Source organism: Lutjanus erythropterus, chromosome 23, assembly GCF_056507025.1.
Source record: "Lutjanus erythropterus isolate fLutEry1 chromosome 23, fLutEry1.hap2, whole genome shotgun sequence".
Lineage (NCBI taxonomy): Eukaryota > Metazoa > Chordata > Actinopteri > Lutjaniformes > Lutjanidae > Lutjanus > Lutjanus erythropterus.
In genome coordinates this window covers 2,744,048-2,769,510 of record NC_139339.1, presented here as the reverse complement: position 1 = coordinate 2,769,510, position 25,463 = coordinate 2,744,048, and the positions used below count along the sequence as shown (strand labels likewise).

The 25,463-nt window shown below is 36.3% G+C and overlaps 2 protein-coding genes across 7 annotated transcripts; both read right to left on the bottom strand.

The window, feature by feature from the left end:
* Window positions 1–746: 746 nt before the first annotated feature.
* Window positions 747–16,724, bottom strand: LOC146305342 (butyrophilin subfamily 1 member A1-like). 3 transcript variants are annotated; one of them, XM_084712834.1, is made up of 9 exons: window positions 16,059–16,724; window positions 14,546–15,983; window positions 11,649–11,990; window positions 10,699–11,040; window positions 4,092–4,136; window positions 2,749–2,871; window positions 2,447–2,470; window positions 2,091–2,147; window positions 748–2,013 (listed from the first exon to the last, which is right to left on the bottom strand). In XM_084712834.1, the coding sequence occupies exons 2-9, from the start codon at window positions 14,601–14,603 to the stop codon at window positions 1,970–1,972; spliced, it is 1,035 nt and encodes a 344-aa protein (XP_084568960.1). In that variant the 5' UTR covers window positions 14,604–15,983; window positions 16,059–16,724; the 3' UTR covers window positions 748–1,969. The 3 variants fall into 3 exon arrangements, with proteins under 3 accessions (XP_084568961.1, XP_084568960.1, XP_084568962.1); XM_084712835.1 differs by lacking the exon at window positions 16,059–16,724 and having other exon boundaries at window positions 747–2,013; window positions 11,649–11,987; window positions 14,546–16,018; XM_084712836.1 differs by lacking the exon at window positions 16,059–16,724 and having other exon boundaries at window positions 748–2,001; window positions 14,546–16,018.
* On the bottom strand, window positions 9,473–24,082 carry LOC146305341 (butyrophilin-like protein 2). 4 transcript variants are annotated; one of them, XM_084712884.1, is made up of 4 exons: window positions 23,903–24,082; window positions 19,637–19,975; window positions 18,125–18,466; window positions 9,473–10,130 (listed from the first exon to the last, which is right to left on the bottom strand). In XM_084712884.1, exons 1-4 carry the CDS (start codon window positions 23,958–23,960, stop codon window positions 10,081–10,083), a joined length of 789 nt encoding a protein of 262 aa, XP_084569010.1. In that variant the 5' UTR covers window positions 23,961–24,082; the 3' UTR covers window positions 9,473–10,080. The 4 variants fall into 4 exon arrangements, with proteins under 4 accessions (XP_084569010.1, XP_084569007.1, XP_084569008.1 ...); XM_084712881.1 differs by having other exon boundaries at window positions 9,474–10,130; window positions 19,637–19,978; window positions 23,903–24,081; XM_084712882.1 differs by lacking the exon at window positions 23,903–24,082 and adding an exon at window positions 20,918–21,576 and having other exon boundaries at window positions 9,475–10,130.
* Between the last annotated feature and the right edge of the window lie 1,381 nt (window positions 24,083–25,463).

Genomic DNA, 25,463 nt, shown 5'->3' with positions numbered 1-25,463 from the left:
TTTCTCTGTCCTGTCTGATATAATATTTGCAGCAGTGACGCATAGAGACGAAACTGAAAGTAACCTCTGTCAACATTAAAGGGATGGTTCACCCAGAGCAGTAACTGGGTTCTTCTCTGATCTCTGGAGAGTTTCTCAAGTCCTCTCTGGTTTATAACCCGTTCTGGTCCTTCAGTATTTGCTGCAATGACAGTGCAATGCAAGCGAAGATGAAACTGAAAGTAGCCTCTCTCTCATCAAAAATGAAAATTCAGTCATTATCTCTTCGCCCTCATGCTGATTGAAGGTCGGGTTCAGTTCTTTAGTCCACAAAACACTGCTGGAGTTTCACAGGAAAACAGTGTTGCAGAATATCCTAAACAATGGAAGTGAATGGTGACCAGTTTTCAAATATAAAAAAACGACAGAATAAAAATGCCTCCATACTTCTTGTCTGGCGTAATCTAAGTCTCATAAAACCCCGACAGGCCAAATCGACTAAAAAAATGTTACAGTATGTTTTTAGCCTGAATCTTCACTGTAGATCTTTGGCTTGGACTCATGTTCACATGCACAGTCTGAACTGTGTGTGTGTGTGTTGTGACGGTGTGCAAACAGTGTGTCGGGACTTTATGAGACTTGGATTAAACCAGACGAGGGATTTTAAGTTTTTTCTCAGTTGTTTTTTTTACATTTGAAAACTGGTCACTATTCACCACCATCGTTTGGGAGATTCTGCAACACTGTTTTCATGTGAAACTCCAGCAGTGTTTTGTGGACTAACAAAATAAAATATCAACTTTTTCAATAAAATATTTTCAGTGTTAGCTACATGCTAGCCAGTCAACGCTGGCTTCCTGATGTCAGTCTGGCAAACAGGGTGGGAATATTTTTTCTAGAATGTGAAAATCTACCAGAACCTGACAGATAAATGTTCAAATCCACCAGCCACTCAGTAGTAAATCATTATATCGCATCTGAAATCTTATTTTACCAGCATTTGGCTGATGCTTATTGCCCACCCCGCTGGCAGCTAATGCTAACATAACATCAGGTTTTTCATTTTTTAAGTCTATAAACTTTATTCCAGTCACAGTCATAGTGTGTATCTCTTCATGTTAGCATTAGCTCCCAGACCAACATATATATACATATAACATATTTACAAAAATCAATAAAGTTTATCAGTTTTAATATTAAATGTCTTGTATTCATTTGAATATACTGTACTATGTAATTGTATTCCATTTACATTTACATTTTACATTTTGCACAGGATCATACAGCATTTTGGACCTGCGGTTTTTACCTAAAATTACAGAAAGTATTTCTGTCGTTTTCTGTCTGGGAAAAATTTATTTGACGTGTACATGGAGGGGGCGGGGTTTACACTGCAGCAACACCCATCCTTTTAATCAATGTGTTTGCTGATGTGACACTATAAAATAAAGATTAATTCATTATTAGCGCAGCAGACATTTCCTCCAACAGACATAGAGTCTCAATATGACTTTGTTTTGCTCATTATGAAACATGATCTTAGCAGAAAGGTGAGTTCAAGGAAAACGTTTTTCAGAGTTAGTTTAGTTTCTCTAAATAATAAGAACCTTTACCAAAATAATGTCTTAGCAATAAGGTAAAAAACTAAAGAAAAAAGTTATTATTATGAGTTAGTATCTTTTAATACTATCTCAGAACAAAGAACAGGACAGCGTGAGGAGGTTTTCTGAAATGCTGTTACGATATCTAGAGGTTGTGAATGTTGTATGTTGCACCTTTAAAAGAACAAAGCCCTTTTGTCATTTGATACCTGAGTTAAAGAGTTATTATCAAGTACTGACCACAGAAACCAAACTCACACAAACAGTGTGAGATGGACCAGATGGGCCTAACCTGTGGTGTCTGAACCTTAATGTACACGACAAAACACAGAGACGTCTTCTTTCAAGGCGGCGAACTAAAGACGCATTCACTCCTCCTCAGGTCCTCCTCACTCCTCCTCAGGTCCTCCCCCGTCTTGTCCTGCACACAAATCTACAACACTTCAGTCAGTCCGTGATGACAACCATGTTTTGCATGTTGCTTGTGTTAGATTACATGACTAAAAGTACCTGGTTGAACATTACCAGCCCTCTGAACCATCTCATGCTCATCCACTCCGTTTTGTCCTGCATGCAAAACAAAACAAAACAAAACAAAACAAAACAAAACAAAACAAAAACAAGTCAATGCTTCCCAAAAATGGCTGATGACATCAGTAATATTCATAGTTCATGGTCTGTTAATTAATTTTTTGAGACGTGTGTAATCAACTTAATCCATCATTCAACAACTTCTGCGGACCACTACTGAACTTATAATACAGTAATACTACAACATCCATGTTTTGCGTGTTGTTTATGTACAATTACATGACTAAAAGTACTTGGTTGAATATTACCAGCCACTGGAACCATCCCATACTCACCCTGAGGTCGTCCCACGTCTTGTCCTGCGCGCAAATGTGAACGAAGCAAAAGTCAGTGCTTCCCAAAATGTTTTGTGTTTTGTTTATGTAAGATTATATGACTAAAAGTACTTGACTGAATATTACCAGCTCCTGGAAACAGATTATACTTTTAAAAGATTATTATTGATTTCTGACGACTCATAAACAGAAACTCATTCAGTGGACATTCAGCATTAATTTGATCATTTTAACATAAAATAGGCAAAAAGAAACTGACAACAAATGGGGGGAAATGAAGAGAGCAGAGATTCATGAATTACCACGAAATATTGGCCACAATAAAGAAAATAAAATGATGCCAAATCCAACGAGGACAGCTGTAACGGCTGTAATGACTGTAATCACAACATCTCCGTTCATCGGTGGTGGACCGGTGTCACGACCTGGAAGAAGAGAGCAAACATGTCAAGATTTATAGTATTATATTTATTAGATTTTTTTTTATAATTTATATCAGATTATTATTTGAATTCATTTTCCACTGATGTCATGTGGTTAAATGTCTTCTCTCAAACGTGTTTTATTTTGGAGAAAATAAGATGTTGAAGTTATAGTAGCTGCAAAAATCCTCAGAGAAACCACAGCAAACCACCGTAACTTCAGTTACTGTCAGTTACTAACATGTAAAATATCTGCACGAAAATGAAGGACTATGTCAACGATGTGCATTAAACTACTATATATAACATCAGTATAGAAAAATATTAAAATACGACCACAGAGTTATAACTCTCAGACTCACCGCTACAATGACTCTGATCCCAGGTGTGAAAGTACATTAAAATTAATCAATCAGTGTCATATTTTATCAGAATCAGAATCACATTTATTTTTTTCTGTTGCAGCATATTGACTTTCTATTTAAAATTCAAATTTTATATAAATATTAGTAGCTTCAAACAAAAACATCCCCAAACCGTTGAAATAATTTATAATATTTAATAATAACTAAATGTTCTTAATGAATAATGATAATAACAATAATGTAAAGAATAACAGAAAAAGCTGTAATTTCATTTTACATCATTATCAGACTGAGGAGTTGATCATATTTAAAGTGATAAGATAAAATAGAAGTTTCTGCCCTTTGCTCTGTTGTGATCCTATATTTTTTCGTAACTTATACAAAGGCAGAATACAGGAACTTCCAAATAAGGTCAAAGGTCAAATCAGAGGTCAGGATTAATATGTAGAAAGAATAACCTGATATAAAAATATAAAACTGTCAGATATCCAATTATCTGTCTGCAACTATTTCAGCTCAACAAGAAAACCTTAAAGTCATTTTTTCTCAGCTCTGCACTCTGAGAAGTTTCTGCCCTTTTCCTTTTGTAGGACAGAAATATAAACAAGATTAAAATGATCTGAGTAAACATGTTAACATGTGGACCTCTAATACCTGATTTGATTTCTTGTCAAATTAGAGGAAATGAACACAACATTGATATTTCAGCATGTTTAAATTTGTTTTGGTGAACACTTCCAGCAGCACTTATTGCACATATGGAAACATTTAATCAGCAGAGCAGATTTAATTTTTATTTGTGCAACAGAAATTTTAACATGTCAAAATGTTAATTATAGATAGAATTTATATACTTACTGGGATTATTTGTCTGTTTTCCTTTGGTTCTTTCCCTTGGTGGCTCTGTTAAAACGTGTTTAATTATAATTGTGTTTAAGAGCTAATATGTAATGATTTTTTTATTTTTATTTTAATTTGTTTTATCTTAGCTGTACTCACCAACAATGAGGTTAGAGGAGCCCCTCCTGACCCGACTGTCCAGTTTAGGAACCAAACAGGTGTATTCACCTGCATCCTGTTCAGTTACGTTGATCAGTTTCAGTGAAATGTTTCCTTTGTCCAGTTCATCAATGAAGAGAGACGTTCTGCCTCTGAAGTTCTCGTCCTGGTCTTTGAGATAATCCCTCCTGTTTCTGTAGATGTGCACAAAGGACTTGCTGCGCCTCCACTCCACTGTTAATGACCTCACGTCAAATGGAGGCTCCAGGTGACACGGCAGAATGACGTCATCACCGACTGTTGCATTAACTGGTTCATGTGAGCCAATCACATCAGGACCTGCAGGGGAAACGACATGATGGGTGTGTAAAATGTTCTAAATAATATTATTTGAGATAAATATAAATATATAGAAATGCTAAAAGTGAGAGGTTTGAACTTATTTTTTACAACTGAAATGACTTTTTTTTTTTTATTACAGAGAGTATCGGTACCATACCAGCTCATACTGGTGATTTGAATCTTCAGCCCTCTGCTCCCCACAGATTATGAACTGGTGATGTATTTTAAGCATTCAGAGGGTTCTGAAGGAAAATGTCAAAAGAAAATCTGTGACAACAGACCCATGTCTCCCCTACTCAAGTATGATTTTGAATGCAGGACTTTTTTGTAACTAAGTTGTTTTGTATGAACAAATTACTGCTTAAATCAATGTGGTTTGATAAGAAAAATGTTGAATTTAAACTGAAAATTTCGTCCTTTAAATCTGTTGCAGTTCATGTGGTTATGTTCAAACACCATTTATATAACATGGTGAGATTGTTAAACCTGAGGCTGCAACTAATGATTATTTCTTCAACCAATTAATAGGCCTATAAAATGTTAATCAAAGCCCAAGATGATTTTTTGTCCACAACTCAAAAATATCCAGTTTACTGTCAGAGAGGAGTAAAGAAACCAGAGAATATTCACATTTAAGAAGCTGAAATCAGACAACTTTGACCCTTTTCTTTTTAAATAAAAAAAGGACTCAAAATAATCAACTGATTATCAAAACAGACGCAGGTTAGTTGATCTAATAGTCTTAGTAGTAGTAGTATTTAACAGATTAATCGTTGCAGCTCTATATCTGAGTTTGTAGCACAAACTCATTTTATATTTGTCTAATTTCTAAGATTTAATCTGTCCCGAATATTACCGGTTTATTATCAGGTTAATGACGATTTAACAGTTTAAGTGTTTCACCCTCAGGAGGGACAGAAATTAATATATTTTTAGGAATAAAGAGAAAGTTTTAAAGGTCTTAACCTGCAGCGTCCACCACAGAGACAGAAGAGAGCAAAACCAGAAGCTTGAACTCGAACTTCATCTCGACCTCTGGATAAAAAACACAAACAGACACACAGATCAGTGAGCTATTTTCACACCGTGTGAAATAATGCTAATAAAATATAAACCGGTTGATTTGTTTATGGCACCAAAAGCAGAAGCGGATTCTGCTAGAATTAGTTTCACTTTTCACAGGAAGAAGGAGGCTGATCTAGTCATGTGCTATGATTCATGCTGGGTTCAAGACACCTCGTTTTTCTGCATAACTGTAGTTGTTATTGTCATGTCAACATCATCTGATGCTGCTTTATACACAACCTGACTATCTGTTATGTTTTTTATTTACTTTAGACCTCTAACAATACATTAATTTACCTTTTTCATTATTATTTTAATTGTTACTTTTCTTGAAAAATAACATGAGACATGAAAATGGCATGAAAAATAAAAGCAGAAGCATATAAAAGTTCATATCCAGAATTCTGCAGAGACAACTAAAGGAGCCAGTCTGCAGCCACGCTGCTAAAAACAGGAGACAGATTGTCCTGCCAAGAGAATCCAGGATGAAAAAAAGGAAGTGTATTTGAGTGGGGGACAAAGACAATGGTAATCAGATTGGAAGGTTTCCACAAAAAACGTAAGAACCATGGAGGTCGAGCTGTTTTTACTGCACCGATGCAGACCAGCTCCTGATGTTTACTTTTAGTTTATTTAAGAAATCAAACCTCAGCAGATTTCTTCTTTCTTCCTTCCTTCTAGGACTGTTTTCCAGTCCAAGACTTCCTTCGACCACAGAGTGTTTGTTGTTCATTGTGTGTAACTGGACGATATTATTTAACTTAATGCAACATCTTTATTATTGTAGCTCCCATTAAACTGTAAATGTTGTATTATTTTATTTAGGACTTATCACTTGTTTCTCTCCCTGGACTCCTTACCGTTTACTTTTTCTTTTTTAGTCTCGGTTCGTTACAGATGTGACCTTTCAAAATAAATTTCCTTTTTCGCAGGAAATGACAACATAAAAACATAACAAACACACTTCAAATAAAATTCTACATAATTTAACTACAATAAATTGGGGTCATTTACAGTGTGAATAATAGTGATATATTTATTGATATATATATATTTATCATGCACTTTTCAGGATACTCAAAGACACTTTATGTGAGTTAAAATGATTAAAATGATTATACACACTCACTGGGCACTTTATTAGGTACACCTTGCTAAAACTGGGTTGGACCCCTTTTTGCCTTCAGACCTGAATTCTTTGTGGCAAAGATTCAACAAGGTTCCTCAGAGATTTTGTTCCATATTGACATGATAACATCACACAGTTTCTGCAGATTTGTCAGCTGAACATCCATGATGTAAATCTCCTGTTCCACCACATCCCAAAGGTTCTCTGTTGGACTGAGATCTGGTGACTGTGGAGAACACTGGAGAACAGTGAACTTACTGTCATGTTCAAGAAACCAGTTTGAGATGATCTGAGCTTTGTGACATGGTGTGTTATCATGCAGGAAGTATCCATCAGAAGATACACTGTGGTCATAAAGGGGTGGACATGATCAGCAACAATACTCAGGTAGTCTGTGGTGTTTAAATGATGCTCAGTTTGTACTAAGAGGCCCAAAGTGAGTCAAGAAAATATCTGTCACACCAGCAGCAGCAGCCTGAACCGTTGATACAAGAGAAAGAAAGAAAGAAAGAAAGAAAGAAAGAAACAGATAGAGATCCCAGATATTAATGTTTGTCCAGAGAGGAGCTCTGCAGAATCAGTGATGGACCTAAACTGTGTCTGACATGAACCTTAATGTACACGATAAAACACAGAGACGTCTGCAAATGTCTTCTTTCAAGGCAGCGGTGGTGAACTGAAGACACTTTCACTCCTCCTCAGTTTGCCAAGGTCGTCACCTGTCTCTGTCTTACAACAGAACCTATACAAAGTAAAACAAAAGTTATCAGTCAGTGCTTCCCAAAATGTCTGATTGCATTCATGTTTGCATGTTGTTTATGTAACATCACATGACTGAAAGTACATATTAGAATATTACCAGGCCTCTGAGGCAGTTTATATTCCACCCGACGTCCTACGACACAGAACAAGTTATCAGTCAGTGCTTTGCAAAATGTCTGATAACGTCCATGTTTTGCATGTTGTTTGTTTAAGATTACATGACTAAAACTACTTGGTTGAAAATTACCAGGCTTCGGAGCCCATTTACGTTCCTCCTGAGGTTCCACCCTGTCTTGTCCTGCACCCAAATCTATACGAAACAAAACAAAACAAGTCAGTGTTTTCCAAAATGGCTGATGTTATTCTTAATTTGCATGTTGATTTTGTAAGATTAGAAGAGTATTATTATTGAATATTACCAGCGATGGCAGCCAGTTCACGTTCCTCCTGAGGTTCTCCCCCATCATCAAGACTCAAAGTACCTGGTTGAATATTATCAGTCAGTGGACCCGGCTGCAATGGGGGCTGATGTCCTGCCCCGCCTCGTCCTGCAGGAGGATCTATACGAAACAAAACAAGTTATCAGTCAGTGTTTTCTAAAATGGCTGATGACAAATATGTTTTACGTGTTGTTTGTGTAAAATTAGACAACTAAAATTAAAATTAAAATAAAAATTTTAATTGAGTATTACCATCCACTGGAACCAAGTTATACTTCGCCCGATGTCCTACGGCACAAAACAAGTTATCAGTCAGTGCTGATGACATCCATGTTTTGCATGTTGTTTATGTAAGATTACAAGACTCAAAGACTCAAAGTACCTGGTTGAACATTACCAGCCAGTGGAACCCCTTCACGTTCCTCCTGAGGTTCTCCCCCTTCTTGTCCTGCAGGAGGATCTGTATGAAGCAAAACAAGTTATCAGTCAGTGCTTCTCAAAATGGTTGATGACATCCATGTTTTGCATGTTGTTTATGTAAGATTACAAGACTCAAAGTACCTGGTTGAACATTATCAGCCCTCAGAACCCCTTCACGTTCCTCCTGAGGTTCTCCCCCGCCTTGTCCTTCATGAGGATCTATACGAAACAAGTTATCAGTCTGTGTTTTCTAAAATGTCTGATGAGCATTTTCTTTTCTTTGACTCTTAGAAAAAGAATAAAAGTCTGTCTGAAGCAGCAAAGAAGATAAAGTCAGAACAGGATGTGAAAAGATGGATTTCTTCATCACTGTAGACACTGAGTCAATCAGAAATAGAATAAAGACGATTGTTGTTATGGACAATCAGCTCATTTGTATTTCTTTAATGTTTCTGTAACACATTATGAAGTAATTATTTTCATAAAGTTTTGGTTTGTATCCACAGTGTTGAATTTTCTTATTCTAAGTCACTTTTGATAAAAGCATCAGATAAATAAATGCACTAAAAAATCAAAATTCCAAAAAAGTTGGGACGTTCTGTAAAACATAATTCATAAAAGATGAATGATTTGCAAAACTTTTCAACCTGCGTTCAGTTGAATACAGAACAAAGACAAGATATTTCAGTTCAAACTGATTAACTTTATTGTTTTTTTTTTTTTACACTCATTGTGAATTTGATGCGTCCAACATGTTTTTAAAAAGTAGTGACAGGTTCATGTTTCCCTCTGTGATCCATCATCTTTTCTTTTAACACTCAGTCAGTGTTTGTGAACTGAGACACTAATTGTTGAAGTTTTAAAGTGAAATTCTTTCTCATTCTTCTTCTTCAAATCATTGTTTTATGTTTTTATTTATATTTTACACAAAGTTACAACTTTCTTTGGATTGGAGTTGAATTTGTCAACAAACAGCAAAATTATTGTAACTTACTGTTTTTTACACGTTTCCTCCGTATGAAAATTACAACAATGGCAACAAAGGCAATAATGCCAAGGAAGATGCCAAGTGCAATGAAACCATAGTATCCTGAAAAAAAGAGGACAGATTTCTTCATTCAGCTTCCAAGTTAAGATCCATCCATTCATTTTTCTACATCAACTTCTCATCTGTCCTGAAAAACACTGAATCAACTCACTGAAATGATAAAATATTGATTCATTTGAGCTGCAAAATGTTTCACAGTTACAAAAAAAGATCTAAAAAATAAATGAGAGTAAATATTTAAACCTGTAATAACAGATTTTTTGTCCACTTGAGGACAGCAGACACCAGATATGAAGACAACACTGACACTTTACAGGGATGGACTGTAAATAATGAACTCATCAGTCGTCTCAGACCACAGTGATGAAGGAAAAACTGTCCTGGATGAACAAATTCAACAAACCCCCAGCAGGTGGAGCTTAAACACCTGACTGCTTCAACAGTTTCCTGAAGGATTAAACTCAACACAACTTTTTATTTACTTACCGTCATTATTGTTATTATTGTTTTCTTCTGGCTTTTTGTCTGTGGAGAAAAAAATGAAATGAAAAATGAAAAGCTGATAAAATTCATCCTCACAGGAGGAGTAGATGTCGTGCTGGTGATGCTTCATGAGGATATAAATAAATAAAACTCAGATATTTACTCACCAGAATCAGTCTGATTTCCTTTGTTTCTGTTCTCCTCTGACTCTGTTGAAAACATTGTGTTACATTATAATTATGATCATAAGAGCTAAAACACTTTTAACACTTAATGAATATGGATTTTTTCTTATTTTAAAGTGGAAATAAACAACAGTTTTTTGCTCTAACTTATCATTATGAAGTAAATGTTGATTTCACAGTGTAATGACTGTAGAATAATGAAACCATCTGTGTTTAGTTTGGTTCACTTTCATCTTTCTGCACACAGACATGATTTTATTATTTAAAAAATAATTGATATAATAATTGACAAACCAACCGACCTCTAGAGCTGCTGGTCACAGATTTTAAAAAGTTCTGAGACTTTTTGCTTCAACTCATGAAAAATAGGAGCAAAAACAAAACATTTTTTAAAATCTATTTTAGTTGAGTGTCTCTTCAGTGAACATGCAGGTTTCTTGTCTCTTATTTCCACAGTGGTGTTGATCATTTCCTCCTCAGAGCTCTGAGGTTGTGTTCACATGTTGTCTTTGTGACTGCAGCACAAACAATAATACCACCTTGAAAAGTTGTCTGTTTCCACTTTAATGTGTTTTATCTTAGCTGTACTCACCAACAATGAGGTTAATGAAGCCTCTCCTGACCTGACTCTGCAGATTTTGAACAAAGCAGGTGTAGTTTCCTGCATCCTGTTCAGTTACGTTGATCAGTTTCAGTGAAATGTTTCCTTTGACCAGTTCATCAATGAAGAGAGACGTTCTACCTCTGAAGTTCTCATGTAATTCGTCTTCATGATACCCCCTACTTCTATAGATGCAGACATTGGACTCATTCCGTGTCCACTCCACTGCCCGTGTCGTCACATTAAATGGAGGCTCCAGGTGACACGGCAGAATGACGTCATGACCAACTGTTACATGAACTGGTTCATCAGAGCCAATCACATTAGACTGTCCTGTTGAAGAAGGAAATATATTTATTATTTATATGAGCAGTTGTTACATCAAAACACAATGGAAAACATTTTAATTGTGTTTAAAACACATTTTGAATTTCCAGAAATAAATGTAAACATGCATATTCACAGTTTAGTACAGAACATATTGTACCTCTGCAGAGAACTGTGTGAACTTTTCAGATTTCAGTGACTGCATTTAAAGTTCCAGTTTTAGTGTGTAAACAACAGTGAAAAAAACTGTAATTCATATCATTAGAAACAAGTGTGAGCAATTTTGAGTCGTGTGTAAGTGATGACAGTTGTGTTGAAGTTGTGTTCAACACTTTGCAGCAGAAATGCAAAAGTGCAAAATGTGTCTTGGGAGTAAAAATGTAAGAGTGAATGATTTGATAAATGGCTTTAAAGCTCTGGGCATTTGGTTCATTAATGTTCTGTCAGTTTTAAGAGTTGGGTTCATTGATATCATGAATGTTTAATAAAAAAGGTCATAACATTCACAAACACATGAGTCAAAAAATGTTTCTTTCCTCCATGTTGTCTGAGATCACTGGAACATTTAAGTTTCTAACTAAAATACTTTGGTCCTTTTCCAAACTGTGACTTACCAACTCTGAGTTGGATGGAAGCTTCTTTGTTCATTGAAGGAAGAGAACAAATGTAAGTTCCTGCATCAGACATTTTCACTTCGGAGATTTTCATGGAGACGTTTCCCTTCGTCAGTTCATCCATAAACAGTCTCGTGCGTTGACGATAAGATGGATCTTGATGTTCAAACATCAGTCGTCCATCCTGGTGATAATGGACATACTTTGGTTTCAGATCAGATCTGCTCCACAGCACCGTCTCAGACCTGACACTGATTGGAGGTTCAAGATGACACGGCAGAATGACATCATAACCAGCCAGGACTTCGACTGGTTGCTGTGAAGAAATCAACTCTGACTCTGCTGCAAGAAAAACAAAAGAACAAACAAGAAACAGTAACAAAGTTAGAATTCATGTCATCAAACTTCATTTTTAAATTCTAAAAATAAGATATAAGTTAGCAGTGACTGCTGGAAGCTAAGAGTCAGTGTCTGAGGCTGTTTTGAGTTTCTCTTTCTTTTTTCTCTCAGTCACTGTTTCAGTTGTGTGTAAGTGATGACAGTTGTGTTGAAGTTGTGTTCAACACTTTGCAGCAGAAATGCAAAAGTGCAAAATGTGTCTTGGGAGTAAAAATGTAAGAGTGAATGATTTGATAAATGGCTTTAGGGCTCTGGGCATTTGGTTCATTAATGTTCTGTCAATTTTAAGAGTTGGGCACATTGATATCATGGATTTATTAAAGAAAGGTTATGCCATTCACAAATGTCATTCTCTCTCCTCCCTCACTGTAATAATCAATCAGCATGAAATAATGAAGTATTTAAAAGTAAATAAATCAGACTCTCTCTCTCTCTCTCCTCATATTTTTCTGTTTCTTTTCACTGATCCAGTTGCTCAAACAGACAAACCTGTTTATATTGTCGGGAGACAGAAGCTCTTTGTGACTGTAAGCTGATTAATTTCCACCTGATTCAAACTATGGGTCAGGCCAATAAAAAAAGAAAAGAAAAAACTGTGGCATTAAAAGGAATTTGGCTTGATGTGTTATTAACGCATTAAATTCGATAGCCTTAATATTTAATAGAATAAAACTGGATTTTTTAAAATAATTTACAGAAAAATTAGGGCTGTCAAACGGTTAAAAAAAATAACTTGATTAATTGCAATACTACTCTGTATTACTTGTATTTTCTTCTATTTTTTCTTATATAGTATTGAAGGATGCAACAGGATGTAGTTTTACAGATTGGTGAAAAATAAAAACACATCACAGTTGTATATTTTTTCACATCAGCACTACATTTTGATTAGTGTGTTAAATAAATGCCTGTGTGTCCGTCTGCACACCTCAACTTTCATAAACACGTCACATCCATACAGTATTAAGGCGTGAACTTTGACAGCCCTAAGAAAAACACAACTTTTATATTGTTTTTATCTTGTTATGTTTGTCGTCTGTGATCTGCACTGATGGAAACAAAGGAATCATCTTTTCTACATCATTGTCCATTTAGGTTGAAGTCAGTCTTGATGTTAGAAGGCAGCAAAATAAAAACAATCAATAATCTCCCTCAAATTTATTAAAACTAACCTGTTTTTAAAATGTAAGGAGCAGAAAAGTCAGATATTTGTGTTAAAGATCTAGAGAGTAAAAGTAAAAAAAATAAACCTTCAAGTACAGACACATGAAAACTCTACTTAAGTACAGTAACTAGGTAGTTTTACTTCTTTCCTCTGTTTCCTCTAAATCTATCTGCATTATCTGACTTCGTGTTCGAACTCGCACATCAAAGAAAAATCACAGAGATGTTTGGAATCTCCTGAACAGGAGATGTGTGTGTGTTGATTTCTACACAACAGGAAGAGAAGAGGACTCAAGAAAATGGATGAATTTTGTGAATGATAATAATTGTAACTAATAATTGTGAATGATAATAATTGTGACTAAAAGTATACAAGAATCTGACTGCGAATAATAACAATTGTGATTAATAACACACAAGAGTCTGTTTCTGAAATTGTATTAAACTGTCTTGCAACTATGTTGTACCAACTCGAGTTCATGCACAGGTCAACGAGACATATTGTGAAAATAGGAACATAACAGGATGTTGAACAGTACAGAAAGTTTCAAAATGATCATATCAGAGACATCTGACCCAGACAGACACTCACACAAAAGAGGAACTAGCACTCATTATTTCATTACAGACAGACCCTACCTATGTACGCACCCACACAGTCTGATAATCTGCAGGTAAAACACCTACACACACACACACCCAGGATGCATGCGTTGATCACGCAACATATAGGCCAACGAGACATACCAAAATAAGTAAACAACCAATCAGGGCAAGACACAACCCCAAAAGAGTACAAGATACAGTACCCCTAGACACGAGTCAGATCTCTCTCGGTACTCGTACTTGACCTGTGCTGAACTGATCTCCACGCTCTGCAGACCGTGAATAAATGCTGTTGCTTCAATCCTCGATTATCTGACTGTTTTCTTCACCACATCAACGGACTCGGTGAAGCAACCAGTAGCAGTTCCCTGCCTCAACAATTTTTAGAAACACTATTGAACTAAAATGACCTAAAATATATACTGATAAAACTTCACAGGTGTTCAGAGATAAAGTTAAAGCAGAAACAGTCTTCAGCTGTGGTGTTTATGAGGAAACTCCTTTTTTCTCAGATCACATGATGCTGTGAACTTTTCACTTTCACGACACCAAAGACAAAACAGATTAAAATACAATGAAGGTGAAATAATTTCATTCTACAAATTAATTTAAAAGGTTAATTTATAACAGTCTGAAAATCTTCAAACACATTAATAAAGAAAACCAACGAAAAACAGTAAGAAGAAAACATGTCTGCTGTCTGAGCACTTAAATAAAGAAAGACTCACCTGAAACAGTCAGAACAGAGACACAGAACAGAAAAACCAGGCAGTTTAACTCCTTCATGTTCTCTGGATGAAGAACAGACCGAGACACCGAGTCGATCACACCGAGTTAATAACTCTGAATAAAGAGAAGTGAGCATTTTCACCGTCTGATCGTAGTGGTAGAAAACAGTTTCACTTTTACAGGAAACAGGAAATAGGTTCGTTCGAGGTGAACTGAGGCAACAGGAAGTGGAGTCAAAAAGCTGCAGTCAAGTCGGACAGTTTCCTCTCCAAGGTGGCGGACAAGGGCGCCGCCATAGCTCTACTCCATACCGGAAGTCACAACCAGAAGTTGGTCTTCTTCGTGTATCTTGTTACTTATTCGGCGCTCCGTCTTTACGGTACGTCCAGAAGGTGGATCGTTGAGCTTTCTCTCCTATGCTTTTGATCAAACAATGTGTGGAGAGTCTGTTGTTAATAAAGGAATCTTCCGGTGGGCAGGTTGGAACATATAAGGCAGGAAGAGCAGGCCAGCTTCATGTAAACAAGATCCTGCATGATAACCCCTCGAAGGAGCCGAATAGAAAAACATTTAATTTTGATGACAGTCTATGTTCATTCTGCAAAAAAAGAGGTTGAGACCACAGATCATGTATTTTTCTCGTGCATTTTGTACATGCATTCTGGGATGATGTCCATGAATGGATCAGGGAGAAAATCCCATCCTTTCCAGAATGTATTTCTATAAACGATATGATACATGGTGAACTGTTGAAGAACAAAGATGATGAACTGTGTTGCAGTGTAATCCTCTGTCTTTGTAAATGTTTTATTCATAAGAACAAAACTCTAAAATCATCTCCCAAATTTATTGTTTTTCTAAATAAATTTAAGTTATACACAAGCACAAAAATTATATAATTATTTAAAAGGATTCTCTCGCTCTAAATTAGGTAACGGCTGAAACCTCTTCTCTTACATATTTATTTTATTATTTATTTGCCTTCTCCCTTCCCTTCTGCATAATATCTGGGCAATACAGTCCTCACACTGTATAACCACCAATGCCTTACAGTGCTGGCCTCCTTTTTTACACTCAACATAAATTACAATTAACCATGCTAATGTGAAGGTGATGGTTATTTTTCAGTTCTAGCGTCAATCAACTCCTCGTCTCCTTCAGGTGCATTTAAGGAACTGGAAGATTCTTCATGATGGTGGACAGGAAATGACTTCTGGGTGGACGGAGGAGACGAGGAGACAGAATTCAGTGTAATGAGACGCGTCCAGAGGCTTCAGGCGTGAGGACTGCTGGTGTTACTGTCTCTCACTGTGGACTTTTATTCTGTTACCTTAAACTTATGTCTTCATTTATTGTCTTTGTTGTTGACACTTTATGATGATAAATCTCATGGATTCTGGTGTCTTAAAAGCGTCTTTCTCTGGTTGTCATCTTAACCTGCTCATGTTGTCCTCTCCTGTATCGTCCTGCACCTGACTCTTGTCCCTCGTCACCTGAATCGTCCGTCTCGACCTGCTCATGTTGTCCTCTCCTGTATCGTCCTGCTCCTGGATTTATTCAACACAGAACAAGTTATTAGTCAGTGTTCTCCAGAATGGTTCATTAGTACTTTGTGTTCTTCGAGCACTCAGGTCAGCGTATGTTCATGAAAGTTTAGATCAGAGGATTTCAAAGTGGGGGGGTCCAGTCAGTTTCAGGGGAGGATCAGTGGATGGAAATGAAGAAATATTAGATTATTTATCAGAACTGATCACATAAAATGACCTAAATGTGTTTGATTTGGTTACAAAGACAGTTCAGGGATACAGTTACTGTTTATCTCAGAGTCACAAACTTTATTTATACTGTATTCATTTTTATAAATATAAACTCATTCTGAATTTGATGCGTCCAACATGTTTTTAAAAAGTAGTGACAGCTTCATGTTTCCCTCTGTGATCCATCATCTTTTCTTTTAACACTCAGTCAGTGTTTGTGAACTGAGACACTAATTGTTGAAGTTTTAAAGTGAAATTCTTTCTCATTCTTCTTCTTCAAATCATTGTTTTATGTTTTTATTACATTTTACACAAAGTTACAACTTTCTTTGGATTGGAGTTGAATTTGTCAACAAACAGCAAAATTATTGTAACTTACTGTTTTTTACACGTTTCCTCCGTATGAAAAATCCAATGGCAGCAATGACAGCAATGGCAGCAATAACAACTACAAGGATGATGCCAAGTGTAATCAAAACATGGTGCCCTGAAAGAAAAGAGGACAGATTTCTTCATTCAGCTTCCAAGTTAAGATCCATCCATTCATTTTTCTACATCAACTTCTCATCTGTCCTGAAAAACACTGAATCAACTCACTGAAATGATAAAATATTGATTCATTTGAGCTGCAAAATGTTTCACAGTTACAAAAAAGATCTAAAAATAAATTATAGTAAATATTTAAACCTGTAATAACAGATTTTTTGTCCACTTGAGGACAGCAGACACCAGATATGAAGACAACACTGACACTTTACAGGGATGGACTGTAAATAATGAACTCATCAGTCGTCTCAGACCAAAGTGATGAAGGAAAAACTGTCCTGGATGAACAAATTCAACAAACCCCCAGCAGGTGGAGCTTTAACACCTGACTGCTTCAACAGTTTCCTGAAGGATTAAACTCAACACAACTTTTTATTTACTTACTGTTATCATTGTTTTTCTTTTTGTCTGTGGAGAAAAAAATGAAATGAAAAATGAAAAGCTGATAAAATTCATCCTCACAGGAGGAGTAGATGTCGTGCTGGTGATGCTTCATGAGGATATAAATAAATAAAACTCAGATATTTACTCACCAGAATCAATCTTTCCTTTGTTTCTGATCTCCTCTGGCTCTGTTGAAAACATTGTGTTACATTAGAATTGTGATCATAAGAGCTAAAATACTTTTAATTCTTTACAAACATGGATTTTTTCTTATTTTAAAGTGGAAATAAACAACAGTTTTTTGCTCTAACTTATCATTATGAAGTAAATGTTGATTTCACAGTGTAATGACTGTAGAATAATGAAACCATCTGTGTTTAGTTTGGTTCACTTTCATCTTTCTGCACACAGACATGATTTTATTATTTAAAAAAATTATTTAAAAAGTTCTCATGAATCTGCTGTTTGGTCCAGGATCAACATTTCCACTAAATCTTTTATGAGTCCGTGAATTAATTTATAAATAAAGTTCTTTTTTGTGACAGGAAACTCCCACTGACACGCCCCCTTTTAGACAAATGATGTTGACCAACCAACCGACCTCTAGAGCTGCTGGTCACAGATTTTAAAAAGTTCTGAGACTTTTTGCTTCAACTCATGAAAAATAGGAGCAGAAACAAAACATTTTTTAAAATCTATTTTAGTTGAGTGTCTCTTCAGTGAACATGCAGGTTTCTTGTCTCTTATTTCCACAGTGGTGTTGATCATTTCCTCCTCAGAGCTCTGAGGTTGTGTTCACATGTTGTCTTTGTGACTGCAGCACAAACAATAATACCACCTTGAAAAGTTGTCTGTTTCCACTTTAATGTGTTTTATCTTAGCTGTACTCACCAACAATGAGGATAACGAAGCCTCTCCTGACCCGACTGTCCAGTTTAGGAACAAAGCAGGTGTATTTTCCTGCATCCTGTTCAGTTACGTTGATCAGTTTCAGTGAAATGTTTCCTTTGACCAGTTCATCAATGAAGAGAGACGTTCTACCTCTGAAGTTCTTGTTCTGGTCTTTTAGATAATCCTCCTTATGTCTGTACATGTGAACAAAGGATTCATTGCGTTTCCACTCCACTGTCAGTGTCGTCACATCAAACGGAGGCTCCAGGTGACACGGCAGAATGACGTCATGACCGACTGTTACATGAACTGGTTCATGTGAGCCAATCACATCAGACTGTCCTGTTGAAGAAGGAAATATATTCATGTTTATACAGAAGAGAATCAGTCGAGCTTTAAATGAGTCAACACTGTTGTACTGCAGAGCTCAGACTCCTGGTTGAACTGTAAGTATGACATCATGCAAACAAACAAACTTCACACACGGATTCAAACCCACGTCCTTCTTACTGTGAGGCTCGAGTGCAGAGAGGTTATTGATCAGTTATCAGTTAATGTCAGCTTGTTCTTTACTCTGAATATCTTTGAGTTGAAGACAAAACAAAACCTTTGAGGAAACATTTTCTGACGTGTTTCAGAACAAAGAACTAATGGATTAATCAAGAAAATGACTGATGAAAATACTTGTTAGCTGTAGCCCCGTATGTCAATATTAATAATCTAATGGGATATATCCTTGTACTTTTGACACTTTGAGCACATTTTACTGGTAATTCTTGTACTTTTACTTGTAACAGAGTATTTTGACACTGGTGCTCCTTCACTGTTTCTATATGCAGATTATAATGTGATTCTTTATGTTCTGATAAACAGATTTATAGAAAATAATAAAAGGTTAATGAGAAAAGATTAGTTGTTTCCTCTAAACTGTGGTGTGATGTTTTAGTTCACTCTGTCTCTGTTAGGATCAGTTCATGTTCATAGTTGATGATGGAGGAGACTCCTGATGTTTAATGTTGAATAAACTCTTTTAAAGATTATTCAAACATTTACAACTAACAACTAAAATACAGTCAGTTATTATTATACTGTTATACTGAATTAGTTTGTCCAGCTGTTCCCTCCTTTGTTGTGCGCAATTAATTATTGATTGATTAAATAACAGAAAATGGTAAAACTTCCATGAAGTGCAGCATTTTTTCACTAGAGGCCGTGATAATGAATTGGTAACTGTGTGAGCGCAGTGCATGATGGGATATTCTTCTTTATTTTTAACTTGTAATCCTTCTAATAATCCTCATTTTTACTAAATATGTCTGTAATCTGATTAGACCTTTATTTTGTATCCAGATTACAGAGTTGGGTTCATTGATATCATGGATGTTTTATAAAAAATAACATTCACAAACACATGAGTCAAAAAATGTTTCTTTCCTCCATGTTGTCTGAGATCACTGGAACATTTAAGTTTCTAACTAAAATACTTTGGTCCTTTTCTAAACTGTGACTTACCAACTCTGAGTTGGATGGAAGCTTCTTTGTTCATTGAAGGAAGAGAACAAATGTAAGTTCCTGCATCAGACATTTTCACTTTGAAGATTTTCATGGAGACGTTTCCCTTCATCAGTTCATCCATAAACAGTCTCGTGCGGCGATGATAAGATGGATCTTGATGTTCAAACATCAGTCGTCCATCTTGGTGATAATGGACGTACTTTGGTTTCAGATCAGATCTGCTCCACAGCACCGTCTCAGACCTGACACTGATTGGAGGTTCAAGATGACACGGCAGAATGAGATCATAACCAGCCAGGACTTCGATTGGTTGCTGTGAAGAAATCAACTCTGACTCTGCTGCAAGAAAAACAAAAGAACAAACAAGAAACAGTAACAAAGTTAGAAATTATTTCATGAAATAATTATATATTTGAAATATATTTAATAGAATCCAAATATATTTTTGATTTTTTGAAGGTTTTGTTCTCGTCTGTGATCTGCACTGATGGAAACAAAGGAATCATCTTTTCTACATTATTGTCCATTTAGGTTGAAGTCAGTCTTGATGTTAGAAGGCAGCAAAATAAAAAACAATCAATAATCTCCTTCAAAATTATTAAAACTTAAATGATAAACCTGTGTTGAAAATGTCAGGAGTAGAAAATTCAGATATTTGTGTTAAACATGTAGAGAGTAAAAGTTAAAAAATAAACCTTCAAGTAAAATACAGATACGTGAAAACTCTACTGAAGTACAGTAACTAGGTACTTTTACTTCTTTCCTTCCCTCTTCTCTGTTTCCTCTAAATCTATCTTCATTTTCTGACTTCATGTGGACATTGATGGGGAATCCTGGAGATATCTGAAATCTCCTGAACAGGAACTACAGGTTCTGTGTGTGTTGATTTCTACACAACAGGAAGAGAAGAGGACTCAAGAAAATGGATGAATGTTTAGAAACACTATTGAGCTAAAATGACCTAAAATATATACTGATAAAACTTCACAGGTGTTCAGAGATAAAGTTAAAGCAGAAACAGTCTTCAGCTGTGGTGTTTATGAGGACACTCCTTTTTTCTCAAATCACATGATGCTGTGAACTTTTCACTTTCACGACACCAAAGACAAAACAGATTAAAATACAATGAAGGTGAAATAATTTGATTCTACAAATTCATTTAAAAGGTTAATTTATAAGAGTCTGAAAATCTTCAAACACATTAATAAAGAACACAAAGAAAAACAGAAAGAAGAAAACATGTCTGCTGTCTGAGCACTTAGGTAAACAAAGACTCACCAGAAACAGTCAGAACAGAGACACAGAACAGAAAAACCAGGCAGTTTAACTCCTTCATGTTCTCTGGATGAAGAACAGACCGAGACACCGAGTCGATCTCACCGAGTCGATCTCACCGAGTTAATAACTCTGAATAAAGAGAAGTGAGCATTTTCACCGTCTGATCGTAGTGGTAGAAAACAGTTTCACTTTTACTGGAAACAGGAAATAGGTTCGTTCGAGGTGAACTGAGGCAACAAGAGGTGGAGTCAAAAAGCTGCAGTCAGGTATTATTGGTCAAGTCGGACAGTTTCCTCTCCAAGGTGGCGGACAAGTGCGCCGCCATAGCTCTACTCCATACCGGAAGTCACAACCGGAAGTTGGTCTTCTTCGTGTATCTTGTTACTTATTCGGCGCTCCGTCTTTACGGTACATCCAGAAGGTGGATCGTTGAGCTTTCTCTCCTATGCTTTTGATCAAACAATGTGTGGAGAGTCTGTTGTTAATAAAGGAATCTTCCGGTGGGCAGGTTGGAACATATAAGGCAGGAAGAGCAGGCCAGCTTCATGTAAACAAGATCCTGCATGATAACCCCTCGAAGGAGCTGAATAGAAAAACATTTAATTTTGATGACAATCTATGTTCATTCTGCAAAAAAAGAGGTTGAGACCACAGATCATGTATTTCTATAAACGATATGATACATGGTGAACTGTTGAAGAACAAAGATGATGAACTGTGTTGCAGTGTAATCCTCTGTCTTTGTAAATGTTTTATTCATAAGAACAAAACTCTAAAATCATCTCCCAAATTTATTGTTTTTCTGAATAAATTCAAGTTATACACAAGCACAAAAATTATATAATTATTTAAAAGGATTCTCTCGCTCTAAATTAGGTAACGGCTGAAACCTCTTCTCTTACATATTTATTTTATTATTTATTTGCCTTCTCCCTTCCCTTCTGCATAATATCTGGGCAATACAGTCCTCACACTGTATAACCACCAGTGCCTTACAGTGCTGGCCTCCTTTTTTACACTCAACATAAATTACAATTAACCATGCTAATGTGAAGGTGATGGTTATTTTTCAGTTCTAGCGTCAATCAACTCCTCGTCTCCTTCAGGTGCATTTAAGGAACTGGAAGATTCCTCATGGTGGTGGACAGGAAATGACTTCTGGGTGGACGGAGGAGACGAGGAGACAGAATTCAGTGTAATGAGACGCGTCCAGAGGCTTCAGGCGTGAGGACTGCTGGTGTTACTGTCTCTCACTGTGGACTTTTATTCTGTTACCTTAAACTTATGTCTTCATTTAGTGTCTTTGTTGTTGACACTTTATGATGATAAATCTCATGGATTCTGGTGTCTTAAAAGCGTCTTTCTCTTGATTATTTGGGTCAGTGCTCAGGTGTTGTCCTCTCCAGTCTCGTCCTCCACTCGTCCCTTTATTAAGCCACCTCAACCTTCTCAACCTGCTCATGTTGTCCTTTCCCGTCTCGTCCTGCTCCTGGATCTATTCAACACAGAACAAGTTATTAGTCAGTGTTCTCCAGAATGGTTCATTAGTACTTTGTGTTCTTCGAGCACTCAGGTCAGCGTATGTTCATGAAAGTTTAGATCAGAGGATTTCAAAGTGGGGGGGTCCAGTCAGTTTCAGGGGAGGATCAGTGGATGGAAATGAAGAAATATTACATTATTTATCAGAACTGATCACATAAAATGACCTAAATGTGTTTGATTTGGTTACAAAGACAGTTCAGGGATACAGTTACTGTTTATCTCAGAGTCACAAACTTTATTTATACTGTATTCATTTTTATAAATATAAACTCATTCTGAATTTGATGCGTCCAACATGTTTTTAAAAAGTAGTGACAGCTTCATGTTTCCCTCTGTGATCCATCATCTTTTCTTTTAACACTCAGTCAGTGTTTGTGATGAGGATAACGAAGTCTCTCCTGACCTGACTGTCCAGTTCAGGAACAAAACAGGTGTAGTTTCCTTCATCCTGTTCAGTTACGTTGATCAGTTTCAGTGAAATGTTTCCTTTGACCAGTTCATCAATGAAGAGAGACGTTCTACCTCTGAAGTTCTTGTTCTGGTCTTCTAGATAATCCATCTAATTTCTGTAGACATGAATGATGGATTCATTCCATTTCCACTCCACTGTCAGTGTCGTCACATCAAACGGAGGCTCCAGGTGACACGGCAGAATGACGTCATGACTGACTGTTACATGAACTGGTTCATCAGAGCCAATCACATCAGACTGTCCTGTTGAAGAAGAAAATATATTTATTATTTATATGAGCAGTTGTTACATCAAAAAAAGCAAAATACAGTGTTCAAAGCATGTACATATACATACTGTAATTTTGAACATTGTACCTCTGCAGAGAACTGTGTGCACAGATTTACAAAAAGTGTAATATACATAAAATTGAAAACTGAGTGTTGTGCAGAAATCATGCTGCAGTGTTGCAGGTTTGGTTTAGAGATTCACTGCATGAGTTTCAGATTTCACTCAATGATGAACAATAAAAATAATCAATGATTCCTCTCAAATCTATTAAAAGTAAAATGACAAACCTGTAAGAAGTAGAGTACAGTAACAGTACAGTAACCAAGTATTTGTACTTCTTTCCTTCCCATCTCTGATTCCTTTAAATCTATCTGTATTATCTGACTTCATGTTCAATCCTACATGTCAGTAGAAACTCCCAGAGTAGTTTTTATTAGATCAAAGGCCTCCAGAGATAAAGTTAAAGGCCGCTCCTTTTTCTCAGATCAGGTGGAGCTGTGAACTTTTCACTTTCACAACAACAAAGACAAAACAGACAAAAATACAATAAGGGTGAAATAATTTGATTCTACAAATTAATTTAAAAGGTTAATTTATAAGAGTCTGAAAATCTTCAAACACATTAATAAAGAACATCAAATAACAGAAAGAAAGAAGAAAACATGTCTGCTGTCTGAGCACTTAAATAAACAAAGACTCACCTGAAACAGTCAGAACAGAGACACAGGACAGAAAAACCAGGCAGTTTAACTCCTTCATGTTCTCTGGATGAAGAACAGACCGAGACACCGAGTCGATCTCACCGAGTCGATCTCACCGAGTTAATAACTCTGAATGAAGAGGTGTGAACACTCTCACTGTCAGGTAGTAATAGTAGATAAACAGTTTCACTTTTACGGGTTGACTAGGAAATCATTAACTGCCAGCAGTTTGATCTGCCTGTTTGTCTATTTTCTTACATAATTTTTTATACGTACATTCAACCTTCTTTCTTTTTCTTTTAGCCAAACGATGTTGACTGACCAACTAACCTCTAGAGCTGCTGGTCACAGATTAAAAACTTCAACATAAAACACTCCGAGCTGCAGCAGCTATTAAATTAATCTGCATCTCTTTTGATTATTGATTAAAAAGTCAGAATTCTCTGATTTCAGCTTCTTAAATGTGAATATTTCCTGGTTTCTTTACTCCTCTCTGACACTAAACTGAATATTTTTGTGTTGAGACTAAAACAAGACATTCGAGGACGTCATTTTTCACCATTTTCTGACATTTCATGAACCAAACAACAGATAAAATAACTGTTAGTTGCAGTGTATTAGGCCAAACAATTTCACAGAGACTTCATCATCTGGTTTATGTTTTGAGATTTTAATCTGGACTGAATGACAACTAAAAAAATCTTTTTGTTTGGATACAACGAGACAATAGGAGGGTATCATGAACACAAAAAGTGCAACGGTTGACTGGAAGGAAGGTGTGTGTGCATATAACATAGCAACAGCAGACAAACAGTCCCAGCGTGTGTGTGTGTGTGTGTGTGTGTGTGTGTGTGTGTGATGTTAAGAAATATTTGGCTTCAGTTAAGTAACAACAGGGCTGGCAGGGTGCAGGTGGGAGTGAGACACACACCTGGTGTTGTGGTGTGTTTTGGGTAATTTTGGTGTGGGAAGTGAATGAGTGACTGTTTCCATTCGCTGTTTAATGTTCCCTCCAGCCAACAAACAGCTGAGAAAATACAGAAAAGCACAAAAATAAGCAAAAACAAGAGGCCTGTTTCTCACTAATGTAACGCTGACAACAGTTTTAAAGCAAAATGACACTTTTATCATAAATATCATGATGGTGGGAGGAGGGTAACTGAAGTCCACGACATCGTGGCGATGGTTCCTCTCTACGTCACTGTGTATTTAGATCAAATGAAGCGTCGATGTTGCTTCACTGATCTCTGCTGGAGCATAATTACACAAGCTGTCCTGAGGTTTAGTAAGACTCTAAAAGGGATTAAAAAACTCAAGGAAGGAAACTCCAGGTGGAAGAAGTGAAGTAAACTCCTGTTCACTCAGCTGACTAAAACTTATATCAGGACAGAAGCGTTAATAGTTTGAAAATAATTTGAGTTTCATGATGGTACATCACATTAATGAACTCAGACAAACCTCAAATAAGATTAATAGAAGAAGAAAGTATGTTTTTGTTGAAAGGACCATTTGCTAACATATATGCTAACATATATGCTAACATAACTAGCAACCTTAACAT

Excerpts from the sequence above, each read along its gene's own strand:
- LOC146305342 (XM_084712834.1), bottom strand. The coding sequence starts at position 14,603 with ATGAAGGAGTTAAACTGCCTGGTTTTTCTGTTCTGTGTCTCTGTTCTG. Across the intron at positions 11,041-11,648 it reads TTCCATCCAACTCAGAGTTG|GACAGTCTAATGTGATTGGC; the intron begins GTAAGTCACAGT and ends CTTCTTCAACAG. Across the intron at positions 2,471-2,748 it reads ATTGTGGCCAATATTTCGTG|GACAAGACGTGGGACGACCT; the intron begins GTAATTCATGAA and ends ATTTGCGCGCAG.
- LOC146305341 (XM_084712881.1), bottom strand. The coding sequence starts at position 23,960 with ATGAAGGAGTTAAACTGCCTGGTTTTTCTGTCCTGTGTCTCTGTTCTG. Across the intron at positions 19,979-23,902 it reads CTCTGTTCTGACTGTTTCAG|CAGAGTCAGAGTTGATTTCT; the intron begins GTGAGTCTTTGT and ends TTTTTCTTGCAG. Across the intron at positions 10,131-18,124 it reads CTTCGTTATCCTCATTGTTG|AGTCAGAGGAGAACAGAAAC; the intron begins GTGAGTACAGCT and ends TGTTTTCAACAG.